Source organism: Canis lupus, chromosome 3 (assembly GCF_003254725.2).
Source record: "Canis lupus dingo isolate Sandy chromosome 3, ASM325472v2, whole genome shotgun sequence".
Classification (NCBI taxonomy): domain Eukaryota; kingdom Metazoa; phylum Chordata; class Mammalia; order Carnivora; family Canidae; genus Canis; species Canis lupus.
Genome location: NC_064245.1, coordinates 15397768 through 15421684, shown reverse-complemented (window position 1 = coordinate 15421684; position 23917 = coordinate 15397768). Strand labels below are relative to the sequence as shown.

At 33.1% G+C, this 23917-nt stretch overlaps 1 protein-coding gene across 22 annotated transcripts in view; it reads right to left on the bottom strand.

The window, feature by feature from the left end:
• The window catches only part of FAM172A (family with sequence similarity 172 member A), a 425882-nt gene that overhangs the window by 175982 nt on the left and 225983 nt on the right, over positions 1-23917 (bottom strand). For all 22 annotated transcript variants that reach the window (XM_049108251.1, XM_049108242.1, XM_049108237.1 and 19 more), the window contains one exon: positions 19264-19383. In XM_049108251.1, the coding sequence (XP_048964208.1) occupies positions 19264-19383 (120 nt within the window). The remainder of the gene's footprint in view (positions 1-19263; positions 19384-23917) is intronic.

The window sequence follows — 23917 nt, the reverse complement described above, 5'->3', positions numbered from 1 at the left end:
AAGGTATTTCTTTAACATATGAGTATTCATTCAAGTATCTAACATGTAACTATCTCTTCATGCATATGATAGTACAAAGATTAAGTGCTTCCAAATACTTAAACAATCATAAATATGTATCAAATAATTGACCATAGTAATTTTTTAATCAACAATTCTGATTACACCGAAAACATTTTCTTCAGGATGAGAAAGCAAAACTGTTCTATACTTTCAGGAATGATTCAATATTATTAAAAGTTGGAAAGAACAAATACAGCATAAAGCTAATATTAGTCTTTGACATTATTTCTTTAGCCAGAGATATTTTAAATAATTACAGTTGGTTGTATTTACCAACAGTAGTCAGTACTTGCTTATTAATCAATAATCATTGTTTTTTTAAATACTATCTTGGGACAGGAGTGAAGAAAAGTCAGAGAAAGATAGTAAACTATTATTCTATCCAGAAATTATATAACCTTTTATTTATTTGCTTTATTTTCAGAGAAGTAACGCTTTTACATAAAACAAAGTATACCTTAATGATTTTCTATTTAATTATATCTTGAAAAATTTAGAATTACATGTACTATCATGACTTAAAAATCATCATTACAATCAATACTTAAGTTTTTAATCAAACAGTGTTATATATAATAATATAGACAGTGACAGGAAATTTACAAGCATATCCTTAAAGATGAGAGATCAAATTTTATTTCATTAAACAAACAAAAAACTCCACTTTTTGAGATTTTATGAAGAGATATACTTTTAATAAATAGTTAATGATTAATAATTTTTACTACAAAGTTACCGTGATATTATTAGAAATTCTCAGACTTACAATATGCTACACTAGAAATATGGTAACTTCTAGAAATCATCAATAAAATATATGAAGCTTTGTCAACGGGAAATAATAAGAGGGCTGAAATCAGTGTATCCTTCCTTTTAGGATTTAAAAATAATTATTTCTGTATTTGAAAACCCATTAAGCTTGAAAGCTTTTTAGCAATTTGTTGCTTCTTCATTAGATATGGGAAAAAGTAATGGATTTCAGTGGACAACTTTTTACCAGCTATTTCACCATCTTTATGTTTCCCAGCACTTGACAACAAAGCCTACCCCCCACCCCCACCAAGTTTCCTCAGAAATGTTTTAAAAAGAGACTGAGCACAGTGAACATATTTCACATTCAGACCTTGATGTCCCTGCACGGGAAAGTCTGGAAGACTCTTCTAAGTCTGAGGTCCTGAGTAGTACCTGAGCAGTGATAAAAAGAGTGGGCATGATACAACATCTTGATAGAACTGCACACAGGCCAAGTTCTTTTTTTCCTCCCACCAAATACTGAATTATATTTTTCTAGTGTGGGTTCATTCAAGCAGCTGATTATGTGGTGTAAATTTGGAGGAGAAATACAGCAATTGTGACTGAATTATATGGCAGAAAATCTGGCCAGCTGAAGTATATATTTATACCTATTCATAGTTGCACATGGTCACTTGTATTTGGGGTTGTCATTCAGTCATATAAGGGGTTTTCAATGCATCTCCTGTAGCACCATACACTTGTTGGTTGTATGCAGTCAATGGTTCTTCCACACAGCTAAGCAAAAGCACTTTCCGGCATCTGAATTAGCTTGTTTGATCATGGGTTGCTGTGAAATATAGACTCCTCTGACTTCTGAGGTAAAAGAGCTCTGTTCCACTCATGAGATTATTTTACATCTAGCAGGAGCTTAAGATATATACTTACTCATTCAGATATGCAAATTTAACCACCAGAGACAAGTAAATTATGCAAGATGATGTACGTTTCATTTTAACTGGAAAAAAATGTGCAAACACTATACAATTCCATTTCAGAGAGCTATACTTGCACAAAGTTGAGATGCACTGAACAAAAGTTGCAAGGTAATATCCATGTTTCCAAAGATTGGATTCAGTTTTGAAGAGCTGTTTTTAAGTGTCTGATGAGGTTTTTCATTTCAATACTTTTATATCCCTTTTTCATTGGTGTTTTCACAAGTTATTTTCCCAAGCTCCAAACTTATATTTAAACTTTATAAAAAAATTACATCACTATTCTATGAATACTATTTTCATATTTATGTGAATATATATACACAAATGATTAACAACACATTTTAAGCTTCAATCACCCACAAAACTAATTTTTCCAATGTAAGGACCTGTTTTCTAATACATGTTATTTAAATTAACAATAATTGTTTGCTGACATTTCCACTTGCTGAAAAAATTTCATATAACTCATGTATATACCTCATTAACATGGCAGCTTTTAGAGACACCTTTAAAACAGCAAATGACATTATCTAACAACTTGACATGGTTATTGCCCTTGTATAGTAAACACTGAATTCACTCCGTGTTTAATTTTAAAGCATGAATTCTAGGACTTCTGATGCAAATGAATGTGATCCCTAATATTTTCCTATCAAATTTCACAAAACACAATGATTAAAGTAAAAGGTTTCTGTGGCTTAGGATATACCGAGTGATGCCACAGGGACACCACCGAGTAAAATAAATGACTCAATGTTTTTCTGTTACATTTATTTTCTATACTTCAACAATATTCGGAAATAGTGACCTGTTTAATGAAGATAAAACAGCATATATGAAAATGTCCTGATTTGTAGTAAGTGTTACTAAATATGCTTTCTGAAACCATTAAGGAATTGTCGTAGCAGAGTTTAATTACCAACAGCACAATAATCAAATTCAGTCATGACACATTTCTAAATTTTTGCCAAAAGTAAACCTTCTCATAAATTCACATAGGCTTTGATGAAACAGCAAGCTGGTCGGGAGGAAGATACTGCCCTGCATCTTGACAGAAGTCTACATTCGTCTCACCAGTTCCTCACTAAAGATGTAGTAAATAGGTTGGGGGTAATGGGCATTTTCTTGATAATTAGCTGTGTAGGCAAATATGTTCTTTGGCAGACAATATAAATGTTGATTTAAGGACCAGCCAAGAAAGAGGGCTAAACTGCAAAACATTCACTGCTCAATTTCTCATAGGTTTGGTTGAAGACTTTGATTCTTAAACTCAAGTTTCCATTATCGTCAAATAAAACGCTACGACAAAAGTTATGGTATAGTGAAAAAAAGTTTACATAGTTAACACTGATATGCAGCTGCTTAATAATCTCCATATTTTACATATATTCACATTAATATTACTAACTAATAATGATGAATAGTAACAGGCAAGTCATTTTGGACCACTGCTTCATTGTGAAACTAATAAAACTCATTTTCTTAAACACACAAAGCAATGCACATCTCACTGAAACTAAGGAATCTATAAAGCTAGTAAAGATAAGTCGTAATCTATCGCAACACCAGTAAATTTTAGTTTATACCTAGGTTTAAGAGATCATCTTTAAAGAAAATGGTTTTAAGCTGGAAGCGAGATATACTGTTTTAAAAACAAAAATAGCACAAGATAAATGGCATATACTCTGGCAATTTTCTTTAACGTAGCTTTTTCAAACATAATCTAGTCTACAGTGCACTCAAACTGCAGAAACATCCAAATTAGTTAAGAAAAAAAAGATACTTATCCTTGCAAAAAGGGCCTATACTCAAAGGAACATCTGAATAAAATTGAGACATCTGCAGTAAAGTTTTACCTTCTCCCTAGAATGTTTGAGATGAACTCAGTGTAACACTGTCTTCTAAGAAAAGACAAAGTGATCAATGCAAGAACACATCAGGCTGCCTTGGACAGGCCAATCAATGCAAGAAAGAACCTTGCCCAGGGCCTTATGCAAATAGAAGCACGTCCTGCAACCTAGGGAGGGAACATGCGCAATAGATCAATTGGATCTAAAAAACCTTACAGCTATATCAGCTTCAGACAGTAAATATATACTGATGAATATTTTACATTTCCCGCAAATTCTTAAAATGGGTTATTTTTAATAGCTGGTTAAAAACTCTTTCTGGGATCTAGAATGCAGCAAAGAGGAAGAAAACATCATGGGAGAAACAGCATTATTTTTGAGAGTGTGCAAATAAAATTCTAATTTCTTAACATTTCTTGGCATAGCTGAATTTTGCTTAAGTTTCAGAAGGTTAGATTTTTAGTATGTATTCATGAACAGGAAATGAAAACCTTAAAAAAAAAGCAGACACTGTCTCAGGTAGTTCTTAAACATGGAATAAATGAAAATGTTGTAGGAAAAAGAATTCAAGATATAAAATTATAGTCATCATTCTCAGTCTCCAAGGATTATTCTCTATAGGGGTTAACCTATTGCTATAGGAGCAGCTTTTCTTTTAAAGTTAAAATCTGTATCTCCAAAAACCACTCTAAAATCTGATTAGAATGAATAATAAGCTCAAGAGCTACTCAGTACACAAAGTTAGTACATAAAGCTCTATCCCTGTTAAACGGTGTTGAAGGCAAGTCAGATGCTGTATAAGGCTACATCAAAAATGTTCAATTATCAGGTGTTCAAGGAAGTACTTGAGTGCAAAATTATTTCCCAAATATTTTCATTTTTCATTTGTTTTTAAACCTACTGTTTCTCCTTAGGAATTTCACATTTAAAAAAAAACCCTTTATAACTTAAGGGAAGTCAAAATCATATAGGGTCAGGAACTATAATAAAGATACTACCAAAAGAATAAAAACCTGTAAATATCTGCTAGTGTATCTACTTTGGAATTTTAAATTTGAAAACAGTTGCAGATGCGTTTTTTAAAAGGCGTGTAGCAAATATTTCCAATATTAAAAATATTTTTTTCCTTTAGTTACTGATATATGAACTTTCCTTAGCAAAACCCTATATAAAATATGAACATGAAACATCTAACATAAAGTTCACTATGAAAAGCTGTTTATTTAGCTGTTGAAAGGACAGATATCTTAAAACACTCATTAATTTAAAAATGAAGAGAAATATGAGACTATGCAGGACAAACATAGCTTACTTTTTAGTTTTCACATTTCTAGTGCTTTCTACATTGGTAAGATTTTAAGTTTCAATTTAGTCTAATAAGATTTTTTTCCTAAGGCATAAGTAAATATGTCATTCATTTGTTTGATCCTCTTTACTTAGACTTAAAGCTTTATAAAAACTTTACTATTTACATGGAGTAAGCATGGAGATATAAAATCAAAGCACTATAATACCCTTTTAGAGCTTTTCAAGTATTAGATATCAGATGAAGTGCTTACAATAAATCAGAAAGGCATGAAGTAGCAGGTTAATTATAGGGACTCAAATGTTTCCTTTTTCCAATTTTAATTTTGAATATAAGAATTTTGAGTAGTCTGGTATTCATAGTGAAACGTAAACTCCAATTTACAGTTAAATTCAAAGGATGAAGCAAGTATGGTTTCACTTTTTGTTACAATATTTAAATTGCTATATTTTTCTCCAATATGTAGGAAAAAAGAAAAACAATTTTGGAGTACTATCATCTAATATTTGACAGTGTTGACATTGTGATCGGCAATGAATAATTAAATTCTAACCTTCCTGACCTAAATCTGCACAATATGTGATTTTTTTGCTTTTAAAAGCATATTCTCAATTTAAAAAGTATGTTAGGTATGATACTCAGTTTACTAAAGAATTTTGTACTTTACAAATACAAATGTAGAATTTCTTTGAATAGAGAGTTCCTTAAAATATCCTATTTTAAAGATTTATTTATTTATTTTAGAAAAAGAGAGAGTACACATGCATGTGCCTGATGGTACAAGTGCAATGGGGTAAGTGGCAGAGGGAGAGGAAAAGAGAAACTTAAGTAGATTCTGTGCTGAACACAGGAATCGATTTCACGACCCTGAGATCCCGACCTTAGGGTTCAACACTTAACTGACTGTGCCACCCAGGCACCCCCAAAATTCCTATTTTAATATAAATTTATTTCATGTGGGTTTTTAAAAAACCCATCAGAGGGGGAGACTGCTTCATGGGTAAATTCATTAATTCTCACATTGGATTTTGATTTCAAATTGGATTTCAATTCTGGCTCTGACCCTTGTTGTGCAACCTTGGGCAAGTTCCTCAACGTTCCCAGTCTTTCATCTGTACAACAAGGCCAATCTATCTACCTGAAAGAGTTAAACGTTTAAGTTGTAAAAATACCTTGTTAAAACAATGTTTAATGACCAAATCTAGTAGTATCCTAAATTAATGCTCCCTTCTGAGGGGCAGTATGTGTAATAGTTATGAGCATGGACTTTGGAGCCAGAAAGCTCAGGTTTAAATTCTGGCTCCATCACTTACTAGTGATGTGTGATCTTAGTACTTAACATTTTGGTGCCTCAGTGTCCTCATCTGTAACTGAGAATAATATTAATACCTACAGCATAGTGTTATTATAAGGATTGCATGAATTACTATATATGAAGCACTTCAAACAATGCCTAGTACTTGGTAGTTGCTATGTTATATAGCTATTATTTCCAGATGTAACTTACAGATTTAGGTGAGGCAAAGGAGCAAACATCGATGGCAGAGATTGTTCCAGTGAGACTTGAAAGGTCAAGTCTATTTAGTTAGTATTAGAAGACAGCTGTCTATTTCCAGCATGGAATGAGCTGCAAAGAAGAGCCAACCAGGGGCTTGGCCAAGGAAATTCATCTGCTTTCCAGATCTTCATAAACTGTTTTCAATTTTTCAGCTTAAACTGTATTTCCAGAGCACCACATCAAAACATATTCAAAATTTAAATATAAATGATTTAGGGATTGCCTGTTATTTTAAATTTTCCACACCTTCTTTCCCCTTCATTAGTTTGGGTAATTAAGAATTGATTAAAATTGAAAGTCTGCTTGGAAGGCACAGAAAGGAATAAGCAGTAAACAGGATAGAGAATAAAAACTAAATCATCATGAACTTCACCAGAGAAATGTGGACCTGAATCCTGACAAATAAGAAAAACCAGAGGTTGTTTCAGGGATAAGAGTCACCATAGTCAGAATATTATGCCATTTATTTTGCATAGCTACTTGATGAGAGGAGAAACAAACCAAAACCCAAGGTAACAAAATAGGAGGTCTGTCTTCAAAGGAAGAAAAGATATATTTAAATGGTTCTCATCTGTAAAATGGAAATGATAATAGTACGTAGCTCATAAGGATTTGTGAGGATTAAGTGAAATAAAATATATTTATATAAAGTATATGGTAAGGATAGTGCCTGGTGCACACTAAGTATTGTTAAAGTATTATGATGAACATGAAGATGCTGTTGCTGCCTTCTGATTTGTCAGACATTCATAAATGCTAGTTCTATTTCCATTTCCATTTCCAAGACACTGCTATGAATTGCTTAGAACTGTTCTTGACCCAATCATGTCTTAGGCTCCCATGCATGGTTGACAGATTATATGATTCTATTATATAATAGCAATGACAGGGCTCTATGAGAGTGAGAGAGGGCTCTAATACAGCAATCAGGTATGAAGGTATCTGTTTTACTTGAAAATCTCTTGTAAGATCTTGGAGTAAATGCAGGTGTCATCAGATGTTAAGGTTTATAATATGCTAAAGATAGATAATATATTACTACACATTTAATATCTGGACATAATATAAACATAAATATGTCTAATATTTAGATAGATATCCTAAAAATGCAAAACTGAAAATTTAAGGATCAGCCTGTAATAGTGGTAAAAACTATTACATATTAATGACATTGGAATTAGGAATTTTTTCTGAGGTAAACTGAGCAGTAATACAACAAAGGCAATGTATAGGGGCTAGTGATCTCGTATCATTTTACAATTGTTCATGGAGCACCACTTTATTGAGAAAGTCAATAAAGTCTTTGTTGTTAGCAGACAGGCTACTAGAATTTTTTTAGAAAATCAACATTTATAATTATAGAGCATCCCTTGATGTAACTGGAAAGAAGATAGGGAATTTCTACTACAGAAGAAAGTCGAGGTGCTTTATCTTTCTGACCAGTGCCTCTCCTTTAGAAAGATAAATGTCAAGTTTTCTTTTAATCCTGATGTCTGATTAATGTAGTAAAGAAATTTGGAATAAGATGTTAGAAGTTAGATGTCAAGATTTATGGATATTAGACATCAATTAGGTATATTAGAAATTACAACACTTTTTAATCATTTGACTCTATTATAAAATTGTCACCAAAACATTAAATAGCAAATTTTATTGTATTCCTATGCTGTTTAATAAACTTCTTTATGAGAAAAATTCAAATAAGGTATGGAAAACTAAGAAGAAATCTGAATACACTAATACATATTTAAACAGGCAAATTTTTTTCCCTAGAGGATATGAGATTTAACTTGTTCAATTTAATCAGAGAAGACATAACTAGTTTAGGGGTTAGGGTTAGGTTTGGCTACTTCCCTTGAGTAGAGATTTCATTATCTTCTTAGGTGTTTTTCTTTTCTTTTCTTTTCTTTTCTTTTCTTTTCTTTTCTTTTCTTTTCTTTTCTTTTTTTTTTTTTAAGATTTTATTTATTTACTCATGAGACACACACACACACACACACACACACACACACACACAGAGAGAGAGAGAGAGAGGCAGAGACACAGGCAGAGGGAGAAGCAGGCTCCATGCAGGGAGCCCGATGTGGGACTTGATCCTGGGTCTCCAGGATCAGGCCCTGGGCTGAAGGCGGCGCTAAACCGCTGAGCCACCCAGGCTGCCCTTAGGTGTTTTTCTTTATTCACTGACCAATTTCCATTAATGGCCCTTCCAAGTGTCCAAAATTTTGGGGCCACAGACTATACTGCCCACACGTTCAAGCATACGGATTCTAAATGTCTCTGTTTTACATCTTAAATAATCAACTTTGTTCTCTCATCCATCCCACTTTGCTCTATCTTGTGGCTCAATATGAATGCCCAGACCTTATTCTTTATCTGACTCAACAAAGCACCATCTGAGATCTACTTTTGATAATTTAATCTCTATATAAATACAAGATCAAAAACTATTTATTGAGTACATACTTATTATAGGCCCAGCCAGGTTAGCAGCATAATAGAAACCAGAGAAAATAATGAATTTGTTATTTATTCTTTGCCAATTAAGAAAAGGACCAAGATGACTTTAAGCAAAATATATTTATGAATTAAGACACTCAATAAAAGATCAAGGATGAGAATAATTAATGAAATGAAAAACTAACCATAGCTCTGGGTTTACAGGAGACCAGAGTAAAAATGCATTACAGTTTTTATTTTCTGGTGAAAAAGCATATCAATTTATTAATAGAAATAATTCTCCCCAATATTTAACTAAGATAAATTTACTTTGTGGATCTTTATTTTGGGGAAGTTAACGTCTTGGGCTAAACCCTACTTCACAAGTATCTTACTGTATAATACCCTGATTTGTTTAAATGTGCTTCCTATTTAGATTATCACCTTCTTGAAGCCAGGGATGATGTGCTTTAATCTGTTTTCCCAGTACTTCCCTCAGAGTGGGATGTTCAAATGAAAAAATGAATTAGTAACTTTAATAGTTTTCTGAACCATTTTTGTTTAGAGGGCAAAATATTCAATCCCAAGAAATAATTTCTATAAAGTCAAACGTATAAGATCCAGGTGGCTTTACTGTGACCTAAATTTATTCACTGAAAAGGTGCTGAAAACCAATAGCAAAAAATAGGAGGAGAGAGATAACTGATATATGTATAGGGGTTAAAAGTCTCCAACTCTCAGTTAAGAACATACCAGCTTAAAAGAATATCACTTTGTTTCTCTGGGTACAAAAGGTTTCACACCCATAGTGTGATCATTTCAGAGCCACGAGAACAGGAAAATGATGGCTCTTCCGATCTCATCTCCTTTATTGCCATAGAAACCTGATAACCAGTTCACCAAGGATAAGCCCTGGGTATCTAAATAACCTTGGAATGTAGTATTCTACTGTATCCCATTCTGATCTAAGCCACATAAATTGGACTTCTGCCTTGATTCATCATTTCATAATCCTTTTGATGTTTTGCCTACTCCTATATAACCTCTTTCTTTCTCAGGAAAAGATTCCATTTCTAAACCTTTAGCCAGGGCTTGAAGCCTTAAACCTTGCTTTGTTTAACCTTTTCCCAGTACTGGATCCTGTTCTTTTCCCCCGCCTTTTCCTTCCCTATAATACAGTGATGTAGGGTATGGTTGGGGAGAAGAGGTACTCTTAGAACCAGTGAGTACATTCTTTTACTCACTCATCACCCAATGTCTTAATTTTCTATTCCCTGCAACCAGATTATACCTCTTTATTTAAGCCTGAGTTCACCATGCTCTATTGAGGCTCACCTAGGGATGTTTCACCTGCTACTTGCCCCAAAGCCAATCTCTCCAGCTAAATTAGCTCCTCCTGAACCCATTCTGAACTCTAGTTATGAGGCCTTTCCCTGAATCTGACTTCTATCTTTATTCTTCTCTCAAGCTGTATTCTAACACGGATCTGGTATGCTTTGAGTCTGAGTCTACCTGGCTCCCCTGAGTTAATCAGAGTAAATAATTTAATAAGGATTGAAATCTAACTTCTAAGACAGAAGTTAAATGGTTTTGATTGCAAGATTTTTGTCCTCTAAGAGCTCTTTTCAGTTTGTGGTGTTAAATCAGAGGTGTCACCGTGGTTGGGAATCTTATTTGGGGGCGTGCTTACATTGAGTGATTATCATAATGTTATAAGTACAGTAAAAACAGCCCCTTTATTAACTGAAATGTGTTTTTCTACAATCTCCTTTACAATAGTCAACCATGCTCTCTCATTCCTGCAATAAAATACAAAATCTCTCCTTAAGATATTTTACAAAACCAATGGAAAAGAAATATTTCTTGTAGAAAGATTTATATCTAACAAATTAATATATCAATTTATCTGGGTCCTCCCTAACACGCTACTGTCCTAATTTACCAGTGGTTTCCTGGCAGTCTGTAGAATTACCAGATACAGCATCCAGTCTTGCAGCTGCACAAAGGCAGTAAGACCTGGATGCTGCCCATTTTTGTGAATTCTGAAAAAGCCTCCTCAAAAGGTTAATTCTACTGGAGTAATATGGATCATTTATTCTACAATAAACATTCTTATTAAAGATCAGTAAAGTTTTTTCCCATGTCAGCCTTTTGAGCAACCTGATCCCTGATCTTGGTGTGAATGAGGGATATAAACATTAAGAAGCACACAAGGTCCTTAGTGGAAATGAACTACCAAGAATGGAAATAATCACAAGTTACATCATACTTAATGGTGAAACAACGAATGCTTTCCCCTTAAGACCAAGAACCAAAAGATGTCAACTGTAGCTACTTCTATTCATTATTGTACTGGGCAAATTAATTAGGAAAAAAAAAAAAAAGGAGAGAGAAGAAAAGCAAAGCATCTTGATCAGAAAAGAAGTACAAATATTTTTAGTCAATATTACATGATCTTGAACATAGAAAAGCCTAAGAAATTCACACACACACACACACACACACACACACAAACCAGAACAAATAAATGAGTACAGCAAGGTTATAGAATATAAGACCAACACATGAACACTGTATTTTTACACTAACAGCGAACAATCTGAAAATGAAATTATGAAATAATTCACTTACAATAGCATCAAAAAGAATAAAATATTGAGGAATAAATTTAACAAAAGAAGTCTAAGACTTATATACTGAAAACAATAAAACATTTCTGAAAAAAAGATCTAAATAAATGGAAAGAAAGTCTATGTTCATGGAATGGAAGACGTTATGAAGATGGCCATACTCTGCAAATTGATCTACACATTTAATCCCAAAGTCCAGTTCCCTTTCTTGCAGAAATGGACAAATTCATCCTAAAATTCATACGCAAATGCAAGAGATCTAGAATAGCCAAAATAATCTTCAACAAAGACAAATCAAAGAGGAAAGAGTAGTCTTTTCAGCAAATGGTGCTGAAACAACTGGATATTTGCATTTAAAAGAATTATGTTGACTCACACTTCACACAATGTATAAAAATTAACTCAAGGGACAAAAAAACCTGAATGAATTCAACTTCATCAAAATAAACTTCTGTACTTCAAAGACATCATCAAGAAAGTGAAAAGATATCGAACTCTTACAACCCAACAATACAATGACAACATAAAAAAATGGACAAAAATTTTAAAAGACATTTCGCAAAAGAAAATACACAAATGGCCAATAAACACATGAAAAGATGTTCAAAATCATGAGTCATTAGAGAAATGCAAATAAAAACCATAATGAGATACCAGTTCGCCCCCACTAGAATAGCAAAAATAAAAAAGACAAACAGTAACAAGTGTTCATGACGTTGTAGAGAAACTGGAACTCTCATACATTGCTGGTAGGATTGTAAACATGGGGACTGATGGCTAATGGATATTGAATTCCTTCCATGATGATGAAAATGTTCTAAAATTAGACAGTGGTGATGGTTGTACTAAAAACCACTGAATTGGGCACTTTAAAAGATGAATTTTATGGTATGTGAATTATACCTCAAGAAAGCTTAATAAGTCTTATTTATATGTCAATAAATATATTAATTAATCTAAAATATTTTAAGGTAAAAAATGGAAATAAGCATAGGTAAGCTAATTATTAAATAAAAGATAATATTAAACTCATAATTGAGGATAAAATGGAAAATTTCCAAGACTTATTGTATACACTGCTACATAATATTATGAGGATACAGTTATAACTTAATTTAGTAATTTTCTTCTTTGACTGAGGAGACCATATTTTGAAAAGTCACAGAGAAATAATCTTTTCAGTGAGCCTAAGGGATGAGGACAACAATAGGGAGAAGACTGTAGGACACTAACACCAGGAACAAAAAGGGTAATACTGTCAGATGTGAAAGAACTAATTAGGCAGATTTTCCAAATCAGTCAATATTCCAATACAAAGAAGGATTAAGTTAAGTTAGTAAAAGAGTTATTGCTAATGCTCGAATTCTCTTTATAGATCAATTAACTTTGGAAATAATTTAAGCCTATTCTTGTTATTGCAATATATATTGTTTCCAAACTTGGGTAAGGGTGATGGAACAAGAACAGTTAGTTAACTTGGGCAAGGTAAGATTCAGTGATAAAAGACAAAAACAAAACTAGTAAAACAAAACTGAAGTTTTTATTTGTGAAACATACAAATATTACAGAAAAATGGAGCGTTAAGTAAAAATATTTTGTGAAAAATCTAGTAAGGAGGGAAATTCTTTCACTTGGAGTTGTGTGGGGGGGATGGCATTGGCAAAAATGAGAAAGAACACATCCTTGGGGGGCATTTGGACTCATATTTAACTACAACTGATTTAATTCCTCAAAATCAGACATTTTCTAATTTAATCTCTGAACTCTATTGTAAGGTGGATACTTTTAGAGGAGGACACACAAAAAGGATTTGATTCAAGTTATCATAACTTTTAGGTATCAGAACTAGGATTCAAACACAGGTCACCTGAGTTTGTGTTCTTCTACTATACTGGGCTTGGAGGCCAGGGGTGGAGATGTAGCAAGATGAGGCAATGGAAATAAGGAAATTAGACTAGAAGTGAAAGATTCTACTGGGAAAAAGAGAGTTGAAAAGAAATAATCAGATTATACAGAGGATCTTAAAATTACAGACAGGAGACATAATGCAGTAGACAACTGGAGCCAATGTGATTCTAGAATGGCATGGTGAAAGAGGTGTTTAAATAATATTATCTATAGTGTGGTATATGGTATTAAATTAAGAGTAAAGACAGCCAGTAGGAATTGGGTAGAAGAGTATACAATGATAGAGTTGTGAAATGATGAAATTAATAGTGAGAAGAGAGAAGAGAGAAGAAAAGACATGATGGATATTTCAGAGGAAAATAACTGACAAAAATGTGTTGGCTGATTTGACATGGGACAAAAGGAGTGGCGTAACATAAAAATGAACAGTCATTCTTTCAAACAGTGGTCCTCCTAATACTTATTAAAAATGATTTGAGTAAAAGTTAAAAAAAAAACAAATTCCAATACACAGGTAACTCCAGTGAAGTTTATTAACAAATCACAAATGTAGACATAACTCTCCTTTTCTTTTTAAAACCCTGACTTGATAGTTCATTTATTCATTTATTATTAACCACAATTTTAACCACATAGTATGTGCAAACATTTCCCCCAAATACCTACATGTTGGCATAATCATGGTTTATTATTCTTCATCTGCTGTGCTTAGATTCTGTGTTTTTATTATTATTTTTATTTTTTATTTTGCTTGGATTCTTTTTATATCCACTTTGATATGCTTCCATAGATGTGTATGGGGGGAAGGATATACTATGCCCTTTTTTTCCCCTCTCATTCAGCTTTCTGAATCCAATATCACTAAATCATGGAGAATCTCTCTCCTGAACATCTTGAATGTGTGCTTCTTCTTTACCACTCTCACTACTTCTATGTGGGTATAGCCCTTCATTGAATTTCACTTGGATTCTTGCAATTAATTCCTAAAATTAGTGTTATTAACAATTAATGTAAGGCATGAAATAAAAGTGAATAGAGGAGACCAAAATAATATAACCTCTGATTCTTTTCTTTAAGAAGCACACAGAACAGTTACCAAAACTAAATTGTCTTCCTATAAAATAACTAAAGAATTAAGATACCATTCCCCACGAGTTGTAATCATACCATACATTAACCTGCTATTTGTATCATGTAGGCAAGCAAATCAGAAATTCAAGTGATATTACAAACGGTAACTTATTTTTGCTGAATTACCAACATTTTCAAGGATTGTTAAGAAGTGTCTTCGCCTGAATTATTTTGATACTATCATGGCTCAATTTTTCTTTGCTTTATCCCTTACTTATTCTACCTCTCCTCAATTCTTGATTCTCAGTAGCGCAACTTCTAGATTTTTCCACTGATCACATTACTACCAATATCTATATACTAGTCTACAGATATACTACCAATGTCTAATTTACTTTCTTCTTTGTAGACAAAATGTAAATGATGCTTCTTTAAGGTCAGAGTTAGCTAATGCCATTGATGGTAAAAACGAATACTTTCAGTCCCACTTCATTTTTCTCTTCAGCGTAAATCCAAATCATGCTTCAGGCTATTTTTTAAAAAGACTGATCCAGAGTAGACTGAGCCTGAGTGTCCTCACACAGTTATGTCCAAAAACTAGTCCTCTATCAGCTGCTGAAGGTCAGCTTAGGCTGCCTGAAGGCTAGGGAGCCCAGCATGGAACAATGGCAGGGAAATAGCGTTCCCTTCACTCCTTAATTCACATGCAAGTGAGGTGCCAATCAAGTGCTGACAAGCATGGAGAAACCAAAATCAAAAGTGGGTAGAGATACACTTTCAAAAGGAGCAGTTTTCACACATTTTAAGTGATGTTTTTGGCGGTGGTTGTGAACATATCACTAATAATATGGAAAAGGAAATAAAAGTCATTAAGAAAAATAATTTTATATAAGCTAAGATGATTCAATATACTAATGAAATGCATTTGCTAAAACTGTTTAATGTGTTTTATAAAAAAACTCACTTGAGTAAAGAAAAAAATTGAATGCAAATTGATTTATTGAGTACTGCAAACATGGAAGGTAAGGTGAGCTGAGATTGGAAACTGGGCATTGACAAGGAAAGAGGACTTATTTACAAATAAAAGAACATTTTAAGGTTGCCTGATTTTGTCAAACTATCAGCTAGAAAGACAAGAGCAAAGCACTTTGAAATGACCAACAATGTAAGCAATGGAATCACTTCATCAAAGTGCCTAGTGAAAGAGATGATGAAAAGCTTAAAACTGTATTGTTTTTAATGACAGTTAATTTTCAACAAATGAGCTTGATTTTTAATATAAGGCAAAAGCAAGCTTCATTATTTGTAGATGTCCTTCTGAATGAATTTAGTAAATGTGTTCTGGCTATGACTACTAATTCTACCATGTATGAAACAAATTCTAAAAACAAATTTAAGACTTTGTAAATGAAGGTTTAATAACTGTAACTTTATATATTGTAACTAATTAAATACACAGAAAAGATAACATACGACAGATTACTTTAAAAAATTCATTAGCAATTCATAAAATAAAGAGCTCTTCTCTTCCTCCCTTTTGTCTTTAATGGGTGAATGCTGGAATGTGCTACCAGAGTTGTCTTAACATCTATTTTTACAAGGATCACAGAAAGTTTAGAGAATTAGAAATTTGGGTTGCTACCATATGGTGATTATAAATGCAGTGAAAAGGATTTTTTTATCATCACTTTTCTCATTATTTTAGTAAACTGTATACTGTTTTTCTGAGGTTAGACATGATCAAGTTCCAAGATTTACTACCATAAAATGAGCACTGGTTTTGAAAATAAATCTCCTAATTATAATGTATTTTTCAGGAGAAACTCAATAATTTAAAATAGGACATAATCATAAATGTTCTCAGTTTTCAAAAACAACAATTACCAAAATATGAAAGTCTTACAAATATTTTATGCTCTAAATATAAAAGTAATTTATTTTCAGATATCTATTAGCAGCACATTTATTTTAAACAATTATAGACAACTTTAATTTAATTATAAATGACAAGATATATTTTACAATATGAGAATATGACAGTAGTAGAAAAACAAACTCCAGGAATTCATACATGATACTACAAATTAGGACTGTTCCAAAAAGAAGGGGGGTAGAAAGAGATAGAAATAAAGAGAGATAGAGCAAGAGCGAGAGCGAGAGTGAGAGAGAGAGAGAGACAGAGCTTGCAAGAGTGAAGGAGGGAGGGTGTAGAGAGCCTTTACACAGGAGTAAAATTCTATGATAATTCAAAAAAAGTTTACTGAAAAGATTTAATGTCTGATGTGTATAATGTATTATTGAGACAAAATTCTAAGACGCAATTTAAGATGTTCACAATTCACTTTCTTATAAAGTTAGTATTACAATTTTGGATCCATGGGAAACAATTTCATATATTACACTAATACCGAAAAATCCTGAGGAAATGAATATTTGTCAACACTTTGAACACCATGACTTTTCCCCTAAGAATATCAGGGAGAACAGGAAAGAATATTATTCAACTTTCAGGAAAAGCAAAGGTTTAAAAATATTTCAATGTGTTCTGTTGTTTCTTTATGCTATCTTTTAAAAATCCTTTTGAAATTAAGTAGAAATACAATGGCCTTAAATGTATTAATCAAGCTTTGTCAAAAATCTATGTAAAACTCATTAGTGGTTTTTGTTGTTATTATCATTTGCTTAGAGGAATCTATTTATTGGGTCAGGAACCACTTTTTCTTCAGTTGCCACCATGGGTACGCCCCTATTACACACCCCATCAAAGTTACTTCACAAAAAGTAGCAAATATTATGAAGTCGAGATAATCGCGATTAATATTTTAAAACCTAAACAAGGTACATTACATTAAATAGACTTCTCAGTCCTGGTGTTGCCTGACAGATATGTGATGTGCCAGTGGTTATATTATATTCCTCCTCCCATGCATGCACCTCCTGCAGAGACAGCAGACTACAGAAGCTGACCCTTACTGAGACCATCTTGTCTCTCTGACAAAGCTCCTTTTTAACTTCTTACTTACTGGTTACTTCCTGTGATGGAGAAAAACTTTAGCTCAGCTTGTGATAATTTCACAGGCCCTGAGGACCCTGACCCTAATAGCCTCAAGGTCAGAAGTCAAGTCTTGTTCTGAAACATCTGTGTGCTTTATATTAAAGTGGAACAAAAGTGGAGAAATATCCACCAGTGTGTGACAAGAAGGACAGGCAAAATGGGTCTGACACACTGGTCATCTGTTACTCTGTCATCTTAACTTCATTTTAAAAACTGTCCAATATTCACTTAAATTCCAAATTTAATGTACAAAGGGCTTTTATAAACGGTCTTAAAGTAAAAAGCTAGGGATTTATGTTTTACAGTAATCTGGAATTTGGTTAGTCTTGTAGGCTTTCATACATATTTTAAGTTACTCTACAAGCCAGTGAAATTCCAAGTTTTAAGTTATTTAATGGCTTACAAAGAAAATGGTACATATATATGCTATATGTGTATATGTGTGTGTATATATATACAGATCTTTATCTGTAAGGGCTAATAGGACTATTTGAAAGACAACATTCACATACTAGTATGTTAAAGAGCTATCTCAAAATATCTATTATATATTAAAATAAATGCAGCAGAATTAAAAGTACTTGAAAATAATTTCTAAAAAGTAAAATCCACTTAATAAAAAGATTTAACTTATTTACTGATCTTAAGAGAATATAAGCATTTGTGAATTTAGGTCAGCTAAAGTATTCCTAGGTGTCACCATCAGTTTTATATCTAAATCATGTGGGTAAGCGATAAGGTATGGGGAGGCTGAAAAGGCCATGGAAATATATTTAATTTTCACAACAAAGAGAAATGCACACCAAAGGTTTGAAACGAAAGTTAGACAACTAATGCTGAGCCTGCTTTTAATGTCCATGTTAGGCTATTTGAATTTAAAATTATCAAATGTACTTTTATCATATTAATCATTTTATTATAAGCACTAGTACCTTCCGGTAACATAAGATTTATGGACATGGAGGCATAAATTCTTCATTAATGCATTTTTGATATTGATTATGCCTCATTAACCATTCATACTGGCACAAAGTGTGGTACTTGTAACACTGCATATAATACAGACAAAATTCTTAAATCTTGATACTTTTTCCTATAATGTACACAATCTTAACTCCAAAAATCTGAGTACTTTGAAATGCAAAGATTTTTATGGCCAGACAATGAATTCCACTTAGCAGATTAAGGGAAAACTTATGATGGTTTTAACACCGATTATATGAATTCTGGTCAAATATCAAGTACTGACTTGTAGAGATAAAAGTTAGTTGAAGATAAACAAAATAGTCTCCAATATTCAATAGGTCTCTTGAAATTTTAAACAGTTGACAGGTAATACATGCTTCAGTTGTGTACACAAGACACAGGAAACAGAAGTATCATCAAATGTATGAAAATACTCTATATTATAAAAATTAAGAAATAATATGTAAATAAGTAATAGGCAAAAAGCTTTCTGGTTAAGCATTGAAAAGCTCTGCCACAATAAAATAAATAAGTATATGCTTTTAAAACATTATAAAATTATTTACTCATAATATTTTGTTTTCATCCTTTATAAAAGTAATTTAAGTAATGATATCAATTAAAAGTGAGGGGGGATAAGCCTGTAAAGAGTTTGGGAATTAAAAACACAGTTAATTGTGTACTCACCAGTTCAACGAAAGCAAGTCCTCCATAGCTGTGAGCAACAAAAAACACATTCTCAGCTGCAGATTGGGCTATGAAATGGTCCCATACATAGATCGCATGTTCTTCAGGAGAACCATTTTCCTAGAAAGAAAACAAATATCATATTTTATGTACTGTATCTAGTTATCACCATAATCAAAAATTAAATTATATACTTGCTTACATAGCCTAAGAAATAAGATGGTTATAGCTCATTAAAAATAATATGAAATAATACGAAAACAAAAGAACTACCACTGAAAATTCAAATCAGAGAATAAAGTATAAAAGTATTAGTAAAATGCTGCTAAGCTTAATTGCTATCATAATCTTCAGAAACAAAATATTCAAAACAACCATATTTTGAGGGGAAACTGCATTCTGGCATATCCGATATATTAAAATATACATGTATATAGCAGAAAATTACAGTGGTCTTATGACAGAAGAGTGTAACACTGAAAAATTCAGTTACATTTTTACATTTATATCTGAAAATATTTCTATTATATGTAAATCTAAATTATTTGATTTCTAAAATTTTAAGTATCTCCATAAGCTGAGAATAAGCAGAAAATTACTAACAAATATTCTCTAAATTATTTAAAAATATACTTTTTTGTAGAACTGTTTTCCATACACATTTTACTTCTAGAACTGGGAGAAATATAAACATATAAACTTAGGGGCTTCTATATTTCTATTAACTTGCTAAACCCTAATAAATGTATGCATATTGCTTTAATTCCAAAGGTTCTATAATAATTTCATTTTGTTGTGTTTATTTAGATAGTTGACACATATTATGGTCAAAGTTTAAACTTGGATAATGTGGGGGAAAAAAATCCCCAAAGAGCTAAATAATATTGATCAAAAAACAAACATACAAAATATAGCAGATCATGAAAACATTTTTGTATGAGTATTTCTTCAAAGCTTTAACATCAAGCAGTAATTCCCTAAAATGTCATGGTATTAAGACAATGAAGACAATTTATTCACATTTCCCATCTTAGAAATTTTATATCATCATATAAAATAGGGGAGCATGAGTTCCCTTGCCTCCTAGACGCAGTGTTCCCCTAATGTCCAGCTCTGTGCAAAATTTCTCTTCAAAGCTCCAAACCCATATATCCTAGTGCTTGACAGTCATTTACTTTTGGATGTCCCACAGATACTTCAAACTCAACCAGTTCAACAGTGCACTAGAAATTTTCTCTACAGGGATGCCTGGGTGGCTCAGCGGTTGAGCATCTGCCTTTGACTCAGGTCGTGATCCTGGGGTCCTGGGATTGAGTTCCGCATCGGGCTCCCTGTGAAGAGCCTGCTTCTCCCTCTGCCTGTGTCTCTGCCTCTCTCTGTGTGTCTCTCATGAATAAGCAAAATCTTTTTTTTAAAAAAAAAAAGAAAGAAAGAAATTTCCTCTACAAACCTGTGTCACTGTCTTTGCTCCCTATCTCCAGGCAAACTGAGCATCTCTTATTTGCCTCTCAAATTACACATATGATCAATCGTTAAAATCCCGCTGATTTTGTCCCCAACTATATCCTAAATTCATCCACTTTTCTCTTTTCTCATTTTCCCTGGCTTAGCTCACACCATTATCATTTCACAAGTAGATGACTGCGATGGTTTCTTCAGGATTGCCTATTTAAATGTTCTAATCTGTTGGGAGAAGGAACTTCTAAAAATGCAAATATGAACATGTTGCCATGTTACTCACCTCCTGCTTATTAGATGCTTCAAAGCTGATTCATTGCCCTCAGGATCAAGTTTAAACTCAGTATGACATTTAAGACTTTCATAATCTGGCTTCTACCTTCAACTGCATCTCTTATCACTACTCTGCAATAGAAGATGACCCAAAAGACATCTTTTTACTCCAGTAGGAGACCACAGAGAACACTCTCTGTGTTTTAATTGCAGGGAACAACTTCTAGTAACCTAACTGTGCCAAACTTTCTTTTTTCTGCATGATTTCCTTTGTTTAGAAAGTGACTCCTTTGATCTGTCCTCACTTCACCCACCATCTTCATCTGCATAACTCATTCTGGTTTTTTAAACTCAAATGAGACATCATCTTCCATCAAAAAGTCTTCCCTATCACCCCCAAGGCTGGGTAATGTCCAACAACATCTTATGCATGCTCCCATTACTGCACTGAATAATTTGTATTGTAATTGCTGGTTAGATTATCAAAGTCTTGAGGCCAAGAGCTCTGTCTTACTCATTAAATCTTATTGTAATAATAATGAAAATACAACATTTATCTTCAGGATGATTGCTTACAACCTTGTAGTCATATACTAAAATACAAATATGCTTTGAAAGATAACGACTGGTAACATACATATGAAAATACCCACAGTTAAAGTATATATAATAAGTAAAAGAATGATCATTGGAAAGAAATCCATGTAGGGCATTTTTGGTTTTAATAGAATTTAGCTTTCATTAGTTTAAAAAGTAGGAAATGGTTATCATATACATCAGCATAGTAGTTAACTCTAAAGAAGAGAGACGGAGTTGTGAATAGAAAATAGACTTCTAGTAACTGGCACCGTTGCATTTCTTGATTGGAGTTACAGAGATGTATTGTTTATAGTTATAATTAAACAGACTAATACAAACTTAGCACTTTTCTGTACATGTATGTAGAGTGACCACAGAATTTACTATACAAACCTCTGAGAGTGAAGAAAAGTACTATTAGTTATTGTATGAGAAGAACAGGTCTAAATTGGGACTATACAGAGAAAACACACACATCTGGTCACCCTAATTATATCCTACAATGAAAGAAATGTAAAAACAAAATAAGAAGAAGGCTAACAGAAGTTCCACCTGCTGAAAGTTGACAGAACTAACAATCTTACATAACTGTGGTAGATCTAAACATCCTTCTTTATACATCCTTCTTCTTCTTCTTCTTCTAAGAACATCCTTCTTTATACAGAGAAAATAAAAACCCATAGGAGATTACTCTGTTCCCATTAGGCTTTGTGGTAGAAGTGGAGGGGTAAAGATGGTAAAAAGTAAGCCAAGATTCTGGCTTTTAATGTGTTTGCAATTTCATAAGAGTCTTGACACGTAAAGATATAAGAGACAGTAGTGAGGAGTATCACTCTCTCTAATCTTGGCAGACTGTCCTGATACCCAGTTCAATAGGCCTGTAATAAATCCATATGATCTGACCTCAGTGAGGTCCTTCATACTTTCTTCTCACAGTTATCAACTCTTCTTTTACACTGTTAAGACCCTATCTGCCCCATCCTTTCCATTCCCACCTCAGTTTGGATGCTCTTATAAGATTCCTAACTATTCACATTTCTTGTAGTTTTCCCTTTACTGTGTTGCCAGATCAATCTTTCTGAAGTCTGGCCCTGATCAACCACTCTCCAGCCCTAAAAAGTCATTTACTGAAATGGTCCCCATTGCCTACAAAATAAGTGGAACTCTTAGCCAACATTTTCTCTAAACTCACCTTTCAAGCCATCCTTCTCACTATTTCCAGGGACCTTATTTATGCTCCAGGAAAATCTGGATTACACATTAATACAGATGGTGACCAACTTAACAATGGGTTGACTTAATGATTTTTTGACATAATGATTTATGCTGGGTAAAAATCTGCATCAGGAGAAACTGTACTCCGAATTTTGCATTTTGATATTTTTCTCAGATAGCAATCTATGTACAATACTCTCTCATGATGCTGGGTGGGGGCAGTGAGCCATAGCTCTGTCAGCCACATACTCATTAGGGTAAACAACCAATACATTCAACAACCATTCTGTACCTATACAACCTTTTTGTTTTTCACTGTCAGTACAGTATTCAATAAATTACATGAGACATTCAACACTTTATTATAAAATAGGCTTTGTGTTACATGATTTTGCCCAAGTGTAAGTTAATGTGAGTGTTCTGAGCATGTTTAAAGTAGGCAAGGCTAAGGTACGATGTTCTGTAGGTTAGGTGCACTAAATGCATTTTTGATTTACAACATTTTCAACTTACAATATGGTTTATTGAGATGTAACCCCATTGTATGTCAAGGAAGAGCTGTAGTCTGAAAACCCTAAATAAAACTCTACCATGAAATTCAGTCTGAGATCTCATGGTGCAGCTTAGATTAGGCAAAACTTAAAAGCAGAGAACACATCCAAGGGAGCAGTTCAGTAATTCATATATGAAGTGATAAAGACTATAATACTACTCAGGGTGATAGAGTGAATGGAGAAGAAGGGATGGAATGAGTCACTACCAGGAAGAATCAGCAAAACTTTGTGACTCATAGGATATGAGGGAAACTGCCAACGAGGCCCAAAGAACACATCTAGGACTAAAGGAGAGCCAAGAACCAACAGTTCTTTCCACCATTCACAAATAAGACTACTGTTTTCAGAGATTAGTATCATAGCTGAGTCTTTCCCTCAACAGTCTATGGAGTTGTTAAGAATGGGCTGTCAGCAGTAGGAAAAAGAAAGCTCAGATATCCATGTACCCCAAGTGCTTAAACATTTTTAGCCTGATTTTAAGGTTATCAAATTACTATAGTTTTATATTTTAAAACCAAAATAAATAAATAAATAAATAAATAAAACCAAATGTTCCAAAAATTGAGATGCAATTG